Genomic DNA, 17,588 nt, shown 5'->3' with positions numbered 1-17,588 from the left:
TCCAATAGCAGTCCAAATACCATGAAGTTACAGTGGAATTTGGGGCAACATAAGGCACTGTGGTACTTTACTGGATCGTTTTTGATCAGAATTGCATGATGCCGCCGCGGTGATTTGTAATTTGTTACGTACATCGCTGAGCGGCTATGAAGGATTCGACCCTAAAGTCTGCTGTCCACTTGACTCATAGTAAAAGATATGCTAGGTCAATGAAGAAATGCATATGTAGTCATCATTTTATCTGTATGAATATTGTTTGTTGACGTCTTATAACAGGTAAATATCGGTGGGCGATTGGTGTTACTTTGAGGCTAACAATTCTATTTGATTGAAGTTGTTTCATTCGGTTATAGGTGTGTAGAAGCAGGATTCTCTCGCGCTCATATTCTGGTTACCACATTTTTCGGATTTTATTCAGGCCAATTTGGTGTAAAACTAATAATTATTGTTACACGTAAATCGATATTGCAAAAAAGTGTTAACGTTGTCGAGACATCCTATTGAGGTACTGGGATGTATTGAATTATTGGTCCTTACTGAGAATAAGCTGGTAGAAATTAGTGACTGACAATGAGTTGCAAAAAAGTATTTGGGGTGCATTTAATGAAAATTGTTTTATTAAAAATTGTAACTACCATTGACATATTTTATATAAAATCCCTAATATGTTAATTGTAGTCAATGCAGATTCTGTACATCACCAAAGTTTATCATGAACAAGGCTACCAAACAAACAGATAGCCCCGTAATTAAGCCTAACGAAGTGTTGCACACTTCCTTGATTATCTTATTTGCGAGTGAGTGGGAGACCAATGGTGACAGGTAATCGATTGCTCACGTATGCTAATAATACAATTAAACTTATAGTCCAGATCACTCACTATCGGAACCACTGTCGCTGCTACCCGAGCCACTCCCGCTGCCACTTCCTGAACCAGACCTTGATCTTGATCGCGATTTAGATCTTGACGGTGACTGCGATGGAGACTTAATGGGCGAACCAGAACCAGACCGTGATCGGGATCTGGACTTGGACCGTGATCGAGATCTGGACTGAGATCGTGATTTTGAAGTACTTCTAGATTGAGCAGATCCCGAACGAGACCTAGACTTGCTGTGAGATTTTGAACGGGAGCGTGACTTTGAACGAGACCTAGATTTTGAACGCGATCCAGATTTTGATCGAGATCTTGATTTTGAACGTGATCTTGACTTTGAACGAGATCGTGATTTCTTACTGGATGCTCGCGACGATGCACGCGACGATGCACGGGAACCGCCTTCATTATCAGAGCCAGCTGAAAAGTACACGAATAGGTTTCATTATCATTCAGAAACGGATGTTATACATAATATACATTCAAACTCTCGACTTTAGTCTAGACAAAGTTCTTTCCAAGGTATTAAAAACGACGAACAAAACATTATGATTACTGGTCAAGGAAAAAGTGTTTATTTTACACGAATTTTCTCTTTTCAAAAGAACTTTTAAATGTCTCGGTATACCTTTGTCTTCAGCCTTTTCAGTTTCTTGTGGTTGTCCCTCTTCCTCTTCCTCTTCTTCCTCTTCCTCTTCCTCGTCATCTTCACAGGGTGGTTCAAGCTGCTTCTCACGATAACGTTGCATCCTGAATTCATTGGCATTCAATGGTCGGTGGCGCACAACTAATCTTGTGTTATTAGGTGCCTGACCAGCCTTCTGTCTACGCTTGCTAAGACGTACTCGAGTTTCCAGCTCATTGTAGTAAACCTATACAGTGGAAAGACGATATAATGTGAGAAATTTTGCACTTTCGAAATAATAGACTACTAAAAATTGTACTTATTACAGTATTCTTGAGTTCGATATCGCTTCAATTTAAGACATAAGAATTAATATACCGAATTGCGATTTTGTTAAAAAAGGTCTACAAATATTACAAACCCCGTCCTGACGCATGACAAGGAAGTAATTCTCTTCGTATCCCTTTGAAGCTTTGCTTTTAACGTTCCAGTTATACTCCCTTGCCATTTTGTACTCGTACTCCTCATCATCGGCATAGTCAATTTCTGCAGTGAAATCTCTGCGACGTTTTTCTAATGTCTCTTCTAGTGGTAAGAAGTACGCAACGAATTGTTCACCACTTTCGTCCATCACACCTCTGCAGAAAGGTATGAAATATCAAGTTAAAGACTGTCGTAAAATCCAGTTGGGATTTACAAGTTTGCCTGCACAAATTCTCAAGTTTACCTGATCATCGCCTGCGACATTTCCTCAATTTGCGCAGGTACTGATCGACCAGTCGGAGCTGGATCGGAATCAAATATTACCTGAGCACATGGGTACTTCCATACCTGTGAGTGGTATGAAATAAGCGAGATTAACAAGTGCCTTAATATTCCTAATAATAAGTCCAAAATAAAAGGAAAAATCGTCAGTTATTGCTCACCTTGAAATCAGGATAGATAGGTAATATTTCAACAGGCACAACGTTTGGTTTGCTGTAATGTTTTTCAATTAGCTTTTTATTGTCTTCAAATGTTTTCTCTATAGCCTTTATCTGACTTTCTCGATCCATGTATAATGTTTCCTCCTGTCAACAAATAAAATCATGCATGACTTGAAATGCCACACATCATGATTTGACTATGACATTAGAAAAATAGATATCGTTACCTTGAAATTCTTTTTAATACTGTAACCAACTTTAGCCTCAACCTTGTCCATAGTTTGGGGTTGAAACCGTGTCTGTTCGGTGGAGATGTACTCCGTACGTCTGAGCCATGATACACTCCGTGCATGATGCCTAGAACGTTTTGAATCTTGAGGAGTGAGGATGTCTTCTTCCAGAAGTTTCTCGTCCGCAGGATCAAGTTGGGCGTTAATATCTCCAGCATAGGTGTCCCGGTTTATTAAGTCAATCTCAACACCCAAATCGTGCTCCGTCAATACTTCATATTTATAATTACGTTCCAGAGATGTCGGATTGTACTGTATGAATCTGTATGATTTACAAAGCTCTTATTATATCTGAAGTACTACCAACAAAATAACAGTTTTATTAGTTTGGTTATGTCAATATTTTAAATTACATTCCTAAAACAGCTAAAATTCTCTAAAATATTGTGTTATATAACCGGATTTAATCTGCAAACTGTTAGAGTGGACATTTTTTCAATTTCGTAACATTACTCGAGAATTAGATAATTTTAAAGTATACTGGTGCTAATCATTAACCACATACAGTCAAACCTGAATAAGGACTGGGTAAGCGAGAAAACTCTGTAAGTAAGAGTAATTGTCACGTCAGTGAGACAGACCTTTCATGTACCTCTGTAAGCTAGAAACTCGGGTTAGTGAGAAACCTCTATAAGCGAAAAAGAGATTGCAGTCCCTTGAACTCTCGCTTATCCAGGTTCAACTGTATTACAATCATTAGTGAATTGCAACATATGTCAGTTCTATTACCTTGTTGATTCAAATGGATATGTGATGAATTTTGGGTCGAATGGAATATCTGGTAAGGTGTTGCAGTACTTTACACGGCATAATAATTCAGACCTGAAAATCACAAGTGAAACATGTTTAATTGAATCGACCAATATTTTCTGCAGACAGGTTGCAATATTAGATTTTGTGCGCATTCTTTTTTTATATTTTCTCAGCTTGAAATACAACTGATGTTTGCATTCATGTTTTTTTCTTTTCTTCTGTTAATCTTTTAAATTGTTATGTACTAATGTAAGATATATACCTGTTTTCAGCTGGTCTAGGACGTTTATCAATGGCATCTTTATTATTGTTGGACTGAATGCCAGAGGTCATCTGATTTCCACTGTAATTGATGTAAATAGAAAATGTTACATTAATGAACAGGAACATTTTGATCAATTTTTCAAGCGAGGTGAATGATCACATTTAACGATCATCAAAATAGTTGCATTACGCCAGACAAAGATCTTAGTCTCAGAGACTACAAGTTATAGCAAAATTTTCTCTTTAAGCTATGACATAAATTTGGTCAGGTAAAATGAATCGATAGTTTGCTGATATCATTAACGTTTAGATGCTAGTATACACGGCCTGTCCGGAAAGTAGTCGGACTGAATTTTTCTCGCCCAGATAGAGCGACAGAAAGGGGTCCTTTTCACGTGGGTCGGGTTGTGAGGAGTTTAAGCTAAGCAGCACACCTATCCCCAATCGCCTTCGAGCATTTCCAGAGTGTAGGTCGATTTTAAAATGAACCCCAGTCAAGGTGCCTCGTCATGCTTCGCAACGAATCGTTTACTCGAGCAGCGTTGCGCGATAAAGTTTTGTTTCGAACTCAGTTCAACCGCAAGTGAAGCCCATGAAATGATCAAAAGTCCCCAGTCACCCTACAGCCCAGATGTAGCTTTTCCAGACTTCCTTCTCTTCCCTCGACTCAAACGGGTTCCGAAAGGATGGCACCACGGCTCGGTCCAGGCCATTCAAGAGGTCGTGACGAGGCACCTTGACTGGGGTTCACTTTAAAATCGACCTACACTCCGGAAAGACTCGAAAGCGATTGGGGACATATGCGCTTCTTAGCTAAGACTGCCGACAACCCGATCCACATGAAAAGGTCCCCCTCTGTCGCTCTCTCTGGGCGAGAAAAATTCAGTTCAACTACTTTCCGGACAGACTCTGTAAAAGGGTGCAAAGTAACGTTTACATGCAGAATTTAACTAGTTTGCTTCAAGAGTATATACAGAAGAGATTTTCGATAGGGTTGTGGCAGTAAAAAGTGTTGGCAGGGAGTTAGAATATATAGCGGTTCATATAATTTACCTCTTCTCAATCGGCCTAGCAGTTCGCTTGTCCCTGTCGTTACTGCTATTTGTCTGAATGGTTGGCGCCATAGTGTAAGTAGCGATGTATTTGTCAATTGCACATATTATTAACGAATTATTATAGGTACTCTAACTAATCACGATACCGCACTCCGATATTTGTGAATATTTTTATAACGTATAACCTATAAGTTTTTAACCACGAACATACATCCATCCCCTGTCCCTTAGCCACTGTTTACCCTCTCACACTATGCGTCGACTAAGGATACGCAAAGATTGATAGCGTGATGGGACTTTTCGTAATGGAATGTGGACGTGACAAATGCATCGTCAAGCGGCGCCCTCTGCATCCTGCCCATAGACTTATAAAGATAGACAGAGCGCTCCTACAAGAGGTACTGAAGCTTACATATAAAGGACAAAGATATATCGGGAGTACTGCTCTCTCTTTTCAATCGATTTCATACCGGGAGACAAGGGCGTAGGGAACTGGAACAGCTATAGACGTAGGTGCATAATTTCGCCTCATTCTCCTCTACCGCCTCGATCCCCGCCACAAATATCGTCAGAGAGAGAACGGAGTACTCCCGGCATATTTCTGTCCTTTAAGTGTTTGCTTCAGTCTACCTTTTATAAGTCTATGGTCCTGCCGTACACGCGCAACCCAATCCGGCAAATGATCGGTACATAAAGACTACAAGAACTGATGTTACTAATCGTTCACCGCGTGTATCTAGATTTTGCCGAGTCGAATGACGTATCTATCTGTCTATCTATCTATACTTTTCAACAATGCAAGTTCATTTGAGCCTTGCCACATTCGGTAATGTTAATGTAATTCCATCAGATAGACAAATTTAATGTTATCTAAATAGATGCACAATAAATATACACCTGGTTTACTGTTAACAGAGTTAGAAACCTATTCTTGATGCAAATAATAGGAGAAATAGTCAAAGAAGTTAATTTAACCAAAGGATGAAGACATATAGTTATTCCTTACGTAATTTGTGTACTGTGACGCTGATTTTTACTGCACCTCAGCGACCCGGAGATGCGACTGATAACTTACAGCGCGTACAGTCATTTGGTGGTCCGCGATGTACACTGAAAAATAAAGATCATGCAAACGATATCGCGAGATTCTGTTGGGCGCCTGGCGTGGTCAATACTCCTCGAAATCTTTATCTCCGCTAAACCTCGGGTAATATTCTCGGTAGTTCAGTACCGAGGCGAGGGGAGGGGTAATTTTGGAGAGAGGGAAAAAGACAGATAGAGAGACACTCGACAACGACATGCTATTTAACAAAAATAAAATAAAATAATACATTTTGCAATAGCAGCGATACAAAAACAAATAAAAAAAAGGGATTCAAAATTCGCTCTTCGTGATACAAAATTAAACACCAAAAAATTATTCGTAACCTACGCTAGTTCTTAATATACTGAGCTTGCAGCTCGCTAACCAAAATCTAACTTAATATTTACAAACCTCAAACGCGCAACCCTCAATTCGAAACCTGGAAACTTTAACGCTACAGCAATAATTGCTCGAAATCGAAATTATAACTATAATTTCTCGATGGCTACTTCATATTCCCCTGATTTTTTAAAAATACAGTTTGTTTGCATCGAAAAACCCAGACCATTCTACACAAAAATACTACTTGTCAATATTTTTTGGAAATAAGGCAACATTCGATTATTACTAATATTTGAGTCCATACTGTAACAAACCCTGATGATCGTTAGGCAATCATTATCACAAAAGTAATAAAAAACAAATCTAAATATGATCAAGGTTCCTTTTTACAACTTCTACTCATATTACCTGGTTAGTTTACGACTCTGTCCGCTGTCCTCCAAACACAAGATTGTTCAGAAATTTATTACCAAATGGCCCAGATTATAATTGCCCGTATCTGTCCTGTTTATTATACATTTATGGCAGTGCCCGTATTGATTATTAGGAATTGCGAGTTTGAGAATATAATACATATACCCGACAAAGTCGATACTATTTTACCCGTAATTTCTGCATTTTACTGATAACCCTTAATAATAATATTAGGGATGTGTCGGATAGCGATTTGGCCGGATATCCGGCCATACAATGTCCATCAGTAATGAGTCATTTTTGAATTTTATTTCTTCAAAGGTCGTACCAAGAAGTTTGGAGACGTGCAGGCTTTAAATTACGATATTTCTGTGAAAAACATTTATTGTTTATTTTGCAGACTTTTGCCGTAGTTGGAGAATAATACGGAACACCCCCTAAAAATCGGAGCCTTGCTCTAGAAATTACTTATTATTAAATTAATGTGTTAAAATAAGTAATGAACTGAACCTTGAACCAGACGACTTCATCGTTTACGCGTAATCACACGTCACTAATCACTAATCCTTAACGCAGGGAATGGACAGTCGGAATAAAGAATTAGAATGAACTGGCAATACTAGTTTAAATTGATATGAATCACCGTTGAGTGTGAAATTGTTATTCGTAGAAAGTTGATTCTGATATTTGACGAATGTTACTGTCAACTGAATTAAATGGTTTTAATTTCTCTGCAAAGTTTGGGTTGTAGTTTTTTGCATTGCTTCACCCATTTGCAAAATCATGTATATGCACATCTAAACTCCTGGAAGTTAAGTTTTTCGATATTTTTCAACATTTTAAATTGCATCAATTTGAGTCGAGGTTTGATCAGTAATATTTAGATTGTACGTTTCTGATGTTTCGCAGACTTCTCGCATAGTTTTGCAAACAAAAACACGTCTCCGACATACCTATTTGATTGACATTTATTTATCCGTTGTATAATTTCGGCGTACGTATTTCTTGCACGGGATTTTCTCAACTTTTCAATTTTGCGATGACGACGGTGTGTTACCAATGTTTTGCACGCGATAATTGTTGGTTATGAAGAACTTCTTTTACCGGCATGATCAATTGCTTGGTTGATAATACGTGAAACTGCTAATACCCCCAAACCCGGCCAGACCCGGCAAACCGTTACGAAAAATAACCCAGGGTTATTAGTCTTGGCATGTTTATGTATTCCTAAATTCTTGAACCCAACTTCACGAACGTTAGGCTAAATTTTCATGCAGCGACACAAGTTTCGGTCGCGTCATCGGAGAAGCATGCCGAGTGTTGCATTTACTTTTGATTTAGCGAATAAAAACAGCAATTTTTACCGATATACTTTTTGAAACTTAATATATTCATACGTATTCTTTATACATATTTGTTCTCTGCGGTCGGTAATAGTTTTAACGCGTGAGGGATATTTACAAAATAAAACTCGAAGAATTGTTGATTAAATTATATATATATTTTCAAAAGTACAGAAAAAGTTTTCAGATTCCCAAAAATGAAGGTACGTAAGTAAAGATCGATATTTGTTTTCGGGATTGGAATTATTTTAAACCTGATTCACTGTTGCTTGTAAAGATCTACTGGATAATGTTCTTTGTACTGGTCGACGTGCTTTGCCATCGCTTCCGATTGTTTCCTAAAATAAATCAAACGTTTACTCCATTAGCTCCCGATTGTTTCACACGTTCAGTTATGTCGCATTGATCGTACAAAGTAAACGTACTTAATATGATCTGGCATGTTGTAGTACACGTCAGTGAACACCTCCTTCCAGTTGGGTTTTACGTTCTTTTCGGCCGCTGCAAAATCCGATAGTATCTGCTTTTTGATCGACGATACGAATTCTTTTTCCTGCTCCTCAGACCACAATCCATATTTTTCTAGGCACTGGCGAAATCTTGCGATCGGTTGCAGTTTTTCCCATTCGGCAATCTCGCTCACTGATCGATACGCAGAACTGTCATCAGAGGTACTGTGATGACCAATTCTAAACGCATGAAAAATGGTTACTCATTAGCTACCGAAATTTTATCAGAGCGCACAATCGTACTAAACGTCACAATTAAGTGATTATAACGACTACCAATTACAAACAACAAACATCAGTGAACAATATTACGAAGTAATGATTGTTTTATACCGATATGACATTGCTTCGATTAGCACAGGCTTTCCGTTTGCCAAAGTCCACTCTTTCGCTGCACGCGTGGCGTTGTGTACTGCAAATATATCGTTTCCATCGACTCTAATTGTGTTAATACCGTACGCAGGTCCTTTGGCCGCGATACCATCTCCCTTGTACTGCTCACGAGCTGGAGTGGAAATTGCATATCCATTGTTCCGACTAAAAAATTAAATCCTTAAATTCCATTCGCATGTGCAGTAGATGTATTGTTGGCCATGAAGTGTTCAAACCAGTAGTTTTCCAAATTCTGCATCCACTTACCATATAAATATAACGGGACAATCGAGAGTAGCTGCGAAATTGAAAGCGGCGTGCGCGTCTCCTTCACTAGCTGCACCTTCTCCGAAATAAACGGCAACACAACGGTCCGAATGTGCAAGTTTCAATGCGTACGCTGCTCCAACGGCTGACAGAATATAAAAAAACATGTAATTAGTTACAAAATGTGGATAGATTTCGTATCTAAATTACTTTATATTGAAAATAATACAGAAATGGCGTTTACTTTACCCTGCGGTAATTGAGTCGTTAGTGGCGATGATATAGTAACGAAGTTCAATTCTTTAGATCCGTAGTGAACTGGCATCTGTTTTCCTTTTCCAATATCCTCACAGTTTCCGTAGCACTGGTTCATGAATTGTTTTAATTTAAAACCCCGCCAGAGCAGTACACCTGCAATATAAAAAATGGTAGTTATTATTTATAAGTCTATCTTAGCATTTCTGTCAAATTTCCTGATTGTAAATTTCAGCTCTGACGATTAGGACCAACGATATTTAACTTCTTGAGTTTGCTGAAGTCGTGAGAGGGACGCGATACGATACGAAGAAATAATCTAAACTCACCAGCCTCCCGATATTGTGCGTAAACAACATCGTTTAGACTCAAAGCTGCTGCAGTTCCAATTTGAACAGTCTCTTCACCAGAATTAGTCATGTAGAACGATATGCGGCCTTGCCGTTGAGATTCATAAAGTATTTTATCCATTACAGTAATTGTTACCATGTCCTTGTACATTTTTATATATTTCGCCTCTTCCAGCTTTTGGCAAATTCAAAATTTAAAATATGAATATCAACAAACATTGAATGATAAATACATGGGTTCGTACTGGTGATTCGAATTTTAACAAACCTCGATATTCGCCATTGCTTCATCCTCAGTGGCAGAGCCCAATATTCGATATATTGGAATAGAGCCATATGAAGTCGCATTGGTAAATTTGAGCTCATCCGTGAAATTGTTAGAAATAATTGGAAACTTGGGATTACTGGGTCCAAATGTTGCCGAAGTGGTGAAGTTACCTTTGTGAATCTGTAAAAAAAATCAAAAGCAAAAGTAAGTATTACGTACCCGGTTATAAAATGAACATACATGAGAATATTAATCTCAGAAATAGGAAACAAACTGATGAATTTCAAATTCTTGAAATTTCTAATCAATAGTCTTTGATTCTATGACATATTATCCTCTTTTCCGCAAATCTTTCAAGAATATCAGATCTCTAATATGCGTATGGCAATCGCAACGACACGACAGCTATCATTGACGCAAGAGATGTTTACTTTGGTAGGACATTATGATATGTTACAAGTTGCCACTATTAAAAATATAATATCCACGTCATGCACAGATTAGCTTATCGTTACGAACGTTTAGTGATCGTTCCCTTACTGACAGGCAATAGATCACTAGCGTCATTGATATAAGATAGAAATGAAAAAAGAAACTCACAAGACATTGTGCTGAAAATTGATTGAAGATTTTCTTAGCCCACGTGACTCTCATGATCAAATGTAGAAAATTCCAATTGCTTAGACGGAGTTGACTGAAAGAATGATAAAGTTGAAGGTACAAAGAAAAGCAGTGGAGAGGTGTATGAATTTCGTGCGACCAACTCGACGCGGGAACTACGACACACGTTGAACTCGATGAATAATGAACGAATTGTAAGCATTGTTGTGTAACCATACACTTATCATGCCGGTTACTTCCATCACTTTAACTGATAAGACACGCCGGATCGTTTTGGCGTATACTTATGTACACTACATTAATTTATTGTAAAAATTATAATGTTGAATATATATTGTTTAACCTATTATCGATCATCACAACAATTTTTCAGAACAATATTCGAAATTTGAAATCGTATTCCTCGAAGTAATTAAAATGACAAGCATCCGACCAAATAACATTTCTTCATGTGAAAATTTGTCGACTCATCATATCAGTTTGGTTATGATTGTGATTTAATTGCATGCATGGATACTGAGTAATCGAAAACTTGGGAAACGGTGTATTTAAAAAATATCCTTATCATTATGGATGCTGATAAGAGTACCACTTGCTCAACCTGGTAAATATAAATACGCATACATATTTATAACGATTCAGGCTGAGCAAACATACCAAATTTTCTATTGTATTCGAAGCAAATATTTTTCAACCAATGTTGTGTAGGATTTATATTTAGGAAAAAGAATCAAAAAAATATGAATGTTCAGTAATGCAGTGGTAGTTACAAATTTCTGATTCTACACTCCAACAAGTTCTTTCCAGGGTCAATGATATTCCATAAAGCCAATCCGACTGTTTAATTGTCTGGTATCTAACTCGTGGGAAAAAAAATTTGTTCAAATAACGTAATGGAAACTAACGATAAGAAAAGCAAGACAGAGTACAATTTGCCTTACTAAAGGCAACCGCGCATACGCCACGTATGATATGTTGCGTGGTTTAGTGGTACCAGGGACTTAAACTTAAATTCACCTAGAGGTGGCAGGACGAACGAATTTCGCGGCGACGCGACGCGTCTCTGGACTGGTTTTTATCGCCGCGGAGTGTGGGATGAATTTCTGGGTTCGTAAAAGCGATTAATCGCCACGGTTGATTTAAATTCCTGACGTCAGTCGTCAGATCCGAATAGCTCAGCAGCAGCCGCTGTTCCGTGTGTCACACTGTTCTCCGTTCTGGTAGTGTAAGAAGTGAATTTCCTCAATTTGTCTGTGACATGGGCTTTTTCATGTAGGCAAGTGTTGGTCTGGTGCGTCGGGTAAAATTAGACAATTATCGGTAGGGTAAGCAGTGTTGAGTTAAAAGAAGTTTCGAGAAGTAAATGTGATACAATTCTTGTAACATAATATAACGGTATTACATCGAGAGATAGCAGCTTTTAGTCCAGGGGGAACGAGATATACGCAGCAGAAGGAAGACAACGGATGCTCCTCGTCCTCGTTTCCGCGTTAATAACGGCACGTCAAGGACCGTAGCGCGTTGCGTGGTTTTTTTTTTTTTTTTGAAATCTTATTTCCCTCCTTTTTTTTCTTAAACCCATTGTGCTCTTCTACGGCTGTGGTGTTTGTGCGCGTATCTTTTTCCCTGTTTCTCGAATTATTCCTCTCGAAGAAACCTGCCGCGTGCGTAGTGTGCCAAGGAGCACTAAAGATTCGCTGGGTGGCTCGAACTCGTCGTAGCACATTACTTGTGAGGAGAAGTGACCAGCCCATTCGTAAGGGATGTCCACCCCTGCCAGAAGGAGACTCATGAGGGACTTCAAAAGGTACGTAATCCAATAACTCCCTCGGTCGCATCGTGATAATCGGTTCAACCTTACTGCTCCCCGTCATCCCCGTCGATAGAGTTTTAACCCGTTAAAAAACGTTTCGTTACGATGGTCACATGCTCACCAATTCACCAACACAACCGACGTTTTACCCGCTGTGAACGTCACCGTGACTTGTGCTCTGAAATTATTATTAGAAGGCCGTGAGAACGGTGCAGAGGATACACGTTGTATTTTCGTGCACTTAAAACAACTCTGTCGTCCTTTTTATACTATTTGTTTACTCCAACCATTCGCCTATTCCTGATGAAAATCGTTCACTTTTACATCAGGTTTATGTTCAAATTGCAATTTTATCGCCATGCTTTATGTCATACATGTTAGACGTTCTAGGTCAGACAAATCACATTGTCACAATGTCCTCCACTTATCCATAGTCGATGTTGAAACCTATGGATAATCTCTTCTTTGTTCTCTTTCGCAATTCAATGAAAATTAAATATATCTACTCATTAATTTGGCAACGTGCAATTTTGCACGCCTAAATATGCTTGTGACTTGCTCGAAGTAGTATAAGGAACACGATGAGTAACAGCTATCAGCTAGTCGCGATGAGTCAACTACCGCCTGCCCTTAGACTAATTTATTTTTCAATTAAGTAACTCGTCAGGTGCACAACTAAACTGTAAAACCTCAGGTGGTTCGTTGTTCAATGTTCATCAAGCATTGGTTTATCCTCAAATTGCTAATCAACGTGATTCGTTGCTGAACCGACGACATTTGTATGCAGACTCGACTTGACCATGACTGAATATAGAACACATTAGGCAGTCGTGTTTCATTAACGCGTAAACTAATTTTATGCAGAGAGTATTCAACTTTATTTTGCTACTTTCAAGAAAAACTGTCTTGATTGAATAATGATTAAACATTTAGTTTTTTATTCAAATAGAATTACTTCGGCATTGAACCAAATGTCTGAAATGAAAACTGTTAGAATACCGGTAAAAGATGGAATAAGGATTTGATTGTTTGTTAATTATCGAAAAGCTTGAGAAATCTTATGCTTTATTTGTAGGTTACAAGAAGACCCACCAACTGGAGTATCTGGCGCACCAACAGATAATAATATCATGATTTGGAATGCAGTTATTTTTGGGTAAGTGTTCATAAGGCAGAATAACACAAAAGAAAAGGATAATAATGTACAGATCGATCAGTAAGAAAATTATCCTCTTTGTGATTACGATGAGTCATAAATATTTATAACTTATTATTTTCAGCTGATTCAATTTTAGCAAATATTTATTAACTCTTATTTTCTATGATTGATCGTTACAAATTCATCTTTTAAGATAGCGAACAACCAATCAAATAATACCATTTTAGAAATAATAATATGATTGTTATTATTGAGCTTGTGAATGGCATTACCTGACCAGCATCTGTATAGTTATTCATCAGTTTGGATGAATCACTACGTATATTGTTGCTTCAAGGTCAGATGCCAGCCAAATTACAGTTGTTAATAGAGTCAGTATAGTTAGTTCAACATTTAGCTATTTGATTACAGAAAAATATAATGAATCTTTGAAGTATTTTCATCACTATCTCAAATTGCAGACCACATGACACTCCATTTGAAGATGGGACGTTTAAACTAACCATAGAGTTTACTGAGGAGTATCCAAATAAACCACCGACTGTGAGATTTGTCAGTAAGATGTTCCACCCGAATGTATACGCTGATGGAGGAATCTGTCTTGATATATTACAAAATCGCTGGAGCCCAACATACGACGTATCTGCCATTCTGACATCAATACAGGTATGTCTGATAATACATGAATGCTCAGCCCTGCCTTGCTTGTGTTTGAAATAGCGTGATTCCATTCTGAAACTCCTACTGCATCTACCTTTTAACCATGGTATTTTATATCTCCTATGTCTAATTAATATTACCCTTTCTGAACACAAACAAACCACGCTGTGGATGTTTTGGAATGGGAATTACCTAATTTTTGAAAGTTGATTCTACTCAAATCAATAGCTATTCAAAAGTTATTTCTACTTGCTCGTTTATATTTCGACTTAACAGATTCAGTGTTTCGAGAATAATTTCTCGCTATGACTGAAGGATTATTTTAAATCTTTATGATGCAGCATCAACAAAATCCAAGCCAATACTTTGATATGTATATCAAGGTTCAGAGTAGTGCATTATTAATAAGGTAGAAATGTATAAATTTACAACTACAAAACTTTGGGTAGTTTTTTTTTTTTTACCTGTCCGCATTGACCTTCTCACCACACTTGCGCTATAAATCTAAACCGCTGAATTTGCGCTAAGAAAATTTTTTTTGTGCTTAACAGCGGTTGCAATTCAAAAGTCTGATTAACGTGTTGTTGAAATGTATAAAATCTTTATGCATAGAATAGTCAGCTAACATATAATTTGAAGAATGTGAGTTAAATTTGCACGAAGTTTATTAACGAATCCTTCCCAATGTCTGTCGTATTACTGTTGTACTGGAATAATAATACTAGTGATTAATAGATTTTTTGATAAACAGTTTCCAAAGCACACATTAATTTCAACAACCCTTTTCAGGTTAATTTCTATGTGAAAGCTACCTTGCAAAGTAAGGAAGAAAGGACAAGGAATTTGTTATGAATTGACTTTCACCTTTGCTTTTATGCTTGTGTGGTCTTTGATACTGAGAATATTTTTCCTCTAAAGAGTGTTGTTGGAAAAGAACGAAGTAGCACAGAAATTGATGTGTACTATCTGGCCTGTTCATCAGGAATCCTATAAATCATTACGTGATAGGTGTAGATCTTCTATTCGACAGAATGATAATGAGGTCCGAAGAGATCGAAATAGATATTTAAGAAGTACGACTTATGTTATTGCAGTCGCTGTTAAGTGATCCAAATCCGAACTCTCCTGCTAACTCCATGGCAGCACAACTTTACAAAGAAAACCGACGTGAGTATGAGAAACGAGTTAAGGCTTGCGTGGAGCAGAGTTTTGTGGATTAGTGGCAACTGTTGTCACTATCGATGTATCAATCAGCCGATGGTCTTCAAAGACGGAGGAAGAATTTACAGCCACTGAGGGCCTTACCATCAAGCTAACACCTAGGACTTAGCACGTCACACCTTGCAACAAGAAAAAGAATATACAACCTCCTTACAACAAATGCAATGTGCAACATTAGAGCGAATTTTTACAATGTTGTATAATAAATTATTATTAAATTGTGTATTTATTTATTCAATATTTGGAACACAAAATTAGAAATATTTAATATTAGGGAATTGCATTGTTTTGTTGTATCTGTGCTAGAAACGATTCTTCACTCTAAACCAGGCACAGAGTTGTACTTCTATTTAATTTTAGTACTTCATATATTACCGAAATTCATCTATATATACATACGTATAATAAAATGCATAATTTCAAATTATATAATCAATTTTATTACTTTTACCCAATATGATATACTCAATAACAATGCACGGCGTACAGGTCGAATTTCACATTTAGCAATAGTTAATGCTTTCAACAGAATCTCAAACTGTTGTTCTTTCGTTTCTCATATAATCATAGACATTAGAAAGTACCAGCTATTAAAAAGTTTTCTCTCTCCCTCTCTTTCTCCCCTTTAGTAAACAGCAAACCAAGTAAAACTAGATAACATAATATTAGATCCATCGTAAAATGTAAATGAATATTTTTTATATTATTAAGGTAATAAATAGATTTATCAGGAAATATTATTAACCTAACCGACTAACTTCATTGCATCAATAGGTAGAATGTTATACATTCTTTTCTAATTTTTGTATAAATTACGACCCGATAATGGCACGTCGTATGAGTAGGATCAACTCTCTTTCATTTATCGCAAGGACACGGGATAAGTGATTCAGCGATTGGCTTGTAATAGCTGGTGTATCTGAAATTACCGGGGCATTTTTATCCATTCAACTTGTTCACATTTTCTTTTTCTTCATCAAACATGCTTGAACGACATTGAGACTGTCTGTGTTTCAGTCTCTCTTGGACGAACCAAATCCTAACTCTCCGGCAAATTCACTAGCTGCACAGTTGTATCAAGAAAATAAACGGGAATATGAGAAGCGGGTGGCCACAGTTGTTGAACAGTCTTGGCTCAACTTTCAAGAAAGTCACACAGAAGATCCCCGCTGACATTAGGTAACGCATTATTAAGTATAGATGGCTTACATTCAGGTATACACGTATATAATTTCATGATAAATTTTTACTTTGTGATTGTCACTGTAATCTGTAAACTGAGCTGCTTCAATGACGTCTTATTGGTCTATGAGGGCAGCTCAAATGACAAGATACTTTTTGATTAAATGGTTATTGTGGAATTATATTTAGATACTTCAACCTTGTCAAAAAAATTTTACCTTTGTCTACAGATAGGGAATATTCTTTAATCTCTTTATTCACCGGTATCCATTCAGCCAGAATTTAATTGAGCTGGAAAGCTATAAATGTTTTTTCAATGTCTACAATTTTGTGCAATACTTTTACAACCATTACACCTTGTTGCATGTATTTTAAGCAAATAAAATGATTATTCAAATTGCTTTCTGCATTTTTACACAGACCCACGCAATATAGTACAATACGGTCTTAAGAACAGAATGTTTCGATTTTGAACGTATTGTAGGGATTAATAATGGAACACTGGTATAGCTGCTGATTCAGGCTTTATTAACAAATGTTACAAAAACACTTATCAATTTAATACGCAACTCGGGATGCATTTCAGATGCAATTCTCAATTAGGGTCAAATAATACTCTGGAACAAACGACTAGACGTAACTAAATAATACGTTATTGCTTATATCTCAACATTGACCCGATTATGCAAATGATTAAATTGGTAAATTTGCTTTGCACTTGTTTCGAAAGTTATTATTCATATTAGGTATTTCATTTTATGAATTATCGCTGCACGGCCAAGGCTAGCCTTTAACGTTCTGAACGTACTTAAATTGATTTGTGTATTTCTCAAATACCGATTGTATAAAAATTATATACATATTTGTATATCTATATCATCTTAGCATCGAGTGATGTGTAGTAAATATTATCAAGTCACTGTTGAATAGAAAGATA

The 17,588-nt window shown here is 37.2% G+C and overlaps 3 protein-coding genes across 4 annotated transcripts; 1 reads left to right on the top strand and 2 right to left on the bottom strand.

Moving 5' to 3' along the window:
• Positions 1–588: 588 nt before the first annotated feature.
• On the bottom strand, positions 589–5,073 carry LOC124180296 (RNA polymerase II-associated factor 1 homolog). Its single transcript, XM_046565625.1, has 9 exons — positions 4,790–5,073; positions 3,735–3,815; positions 3,449–3,541; positions 2,657–2,981; positions 2,430–2,573; positions 2,231–2,334; positions 1,925–2,141; positions 1,507–1,750; positions 589–1,298 (listed from the first exon to the last, which is right to left on the bottom strand). The coding sequence occupies exons 1-9, from the start codon at positions 4,858–4,860 to the stop codon at positions 874–876; spliced, it is 1,704 nt and encodes a 567-aa protein (XP_046421581.1). The 5' UTR covers positions 4,861–5,073; the 3' UTR covers positions 589–873.
• Positions 5,074–8,110: 3,037 nt separating this feature from the next.
• LOC124180298 (2-oxoisovalerate dehydrogenase subunit alpha, mitochondrial) lies at positions 8,111–10,832 on the bottom strand. The gene is made up of 8 exons (XM_046565632.1): positions 10,596–10,832; positions 9,996–10,175; positions 9,707–9,902; positions 9,372–9,533; positions 9,123–9,267; positions 8,817–9,020; positions 8,400–8,663; positions 8,111–8,312 (listed from the first exon to the last, which is right to left on the bottom strand). Exons 1-8 carry the CDS (start codon positions 10,830–10,832, stop codon positions 8,234–8,236), a joined length of 1,467 nt encoding a protein of 488 aa, XP_046421588.1. The 3' UTR covers positions 8,111–8,233.
• Positions 10,833–11,760: 928 nt separating this feature from the next.
• On the top strand, positions 11,761–17,051 carry LOC124180302 (ubiquitin-conjugating enzyme E2-17 kDa). 2 transcript variants are annotated; one of them, XM_046565647.1, is made up of 4 exons: positions 11,761–12,423; positions 13,505–13,585; positions 14,050–14,254; positions 16,487–17,051. In XM_046565647.1, exons 1-4 carry the CDS (start codon positions 12,380–12,382, stop codon positions 16,640–16,642), a joined length of 486 nt encoding a protein of 161 aa, XP_046421603.1. In that variant the 5' UTR covers positions 11,761–12,379; the 3' UTR covers positions 16,643–17,051. The 2 variants fall into 2 exon arrangements, with proteins under 2 accessions (XP_046421603.1, XP_046421604.1); XM_046565648.1 differs by lacking the exon at positions 16,487–17,051 and adding an exon at positions 15,343–15,896 and having other exon boundaries at positions 11,770–12,423.
• Positions 17,052–17,588: the final 537 nt, after the last annotated feature.

This window comes from Neodiprion fabricii, chromosome 4, assembly GCF_021155785.1.
Source record: "Neodiprion fabricii isolate iyNeoFabr1 chromosome 4, iyNeoFabr1.1, whole genome shotgun sequence".
Classification (NCBI taxonomy): Eukaryota; Metazoa; Arthropoda; class Insecta; order Hymenoptera; family Diprionidae; genus Neodiprion; species Neodiprion fabricii.
The sequence above is the reverse complement of the archived record's forward strand: the minus strand, read 5'-3'. Positions and strand labels throughout refer to the sequence as shown.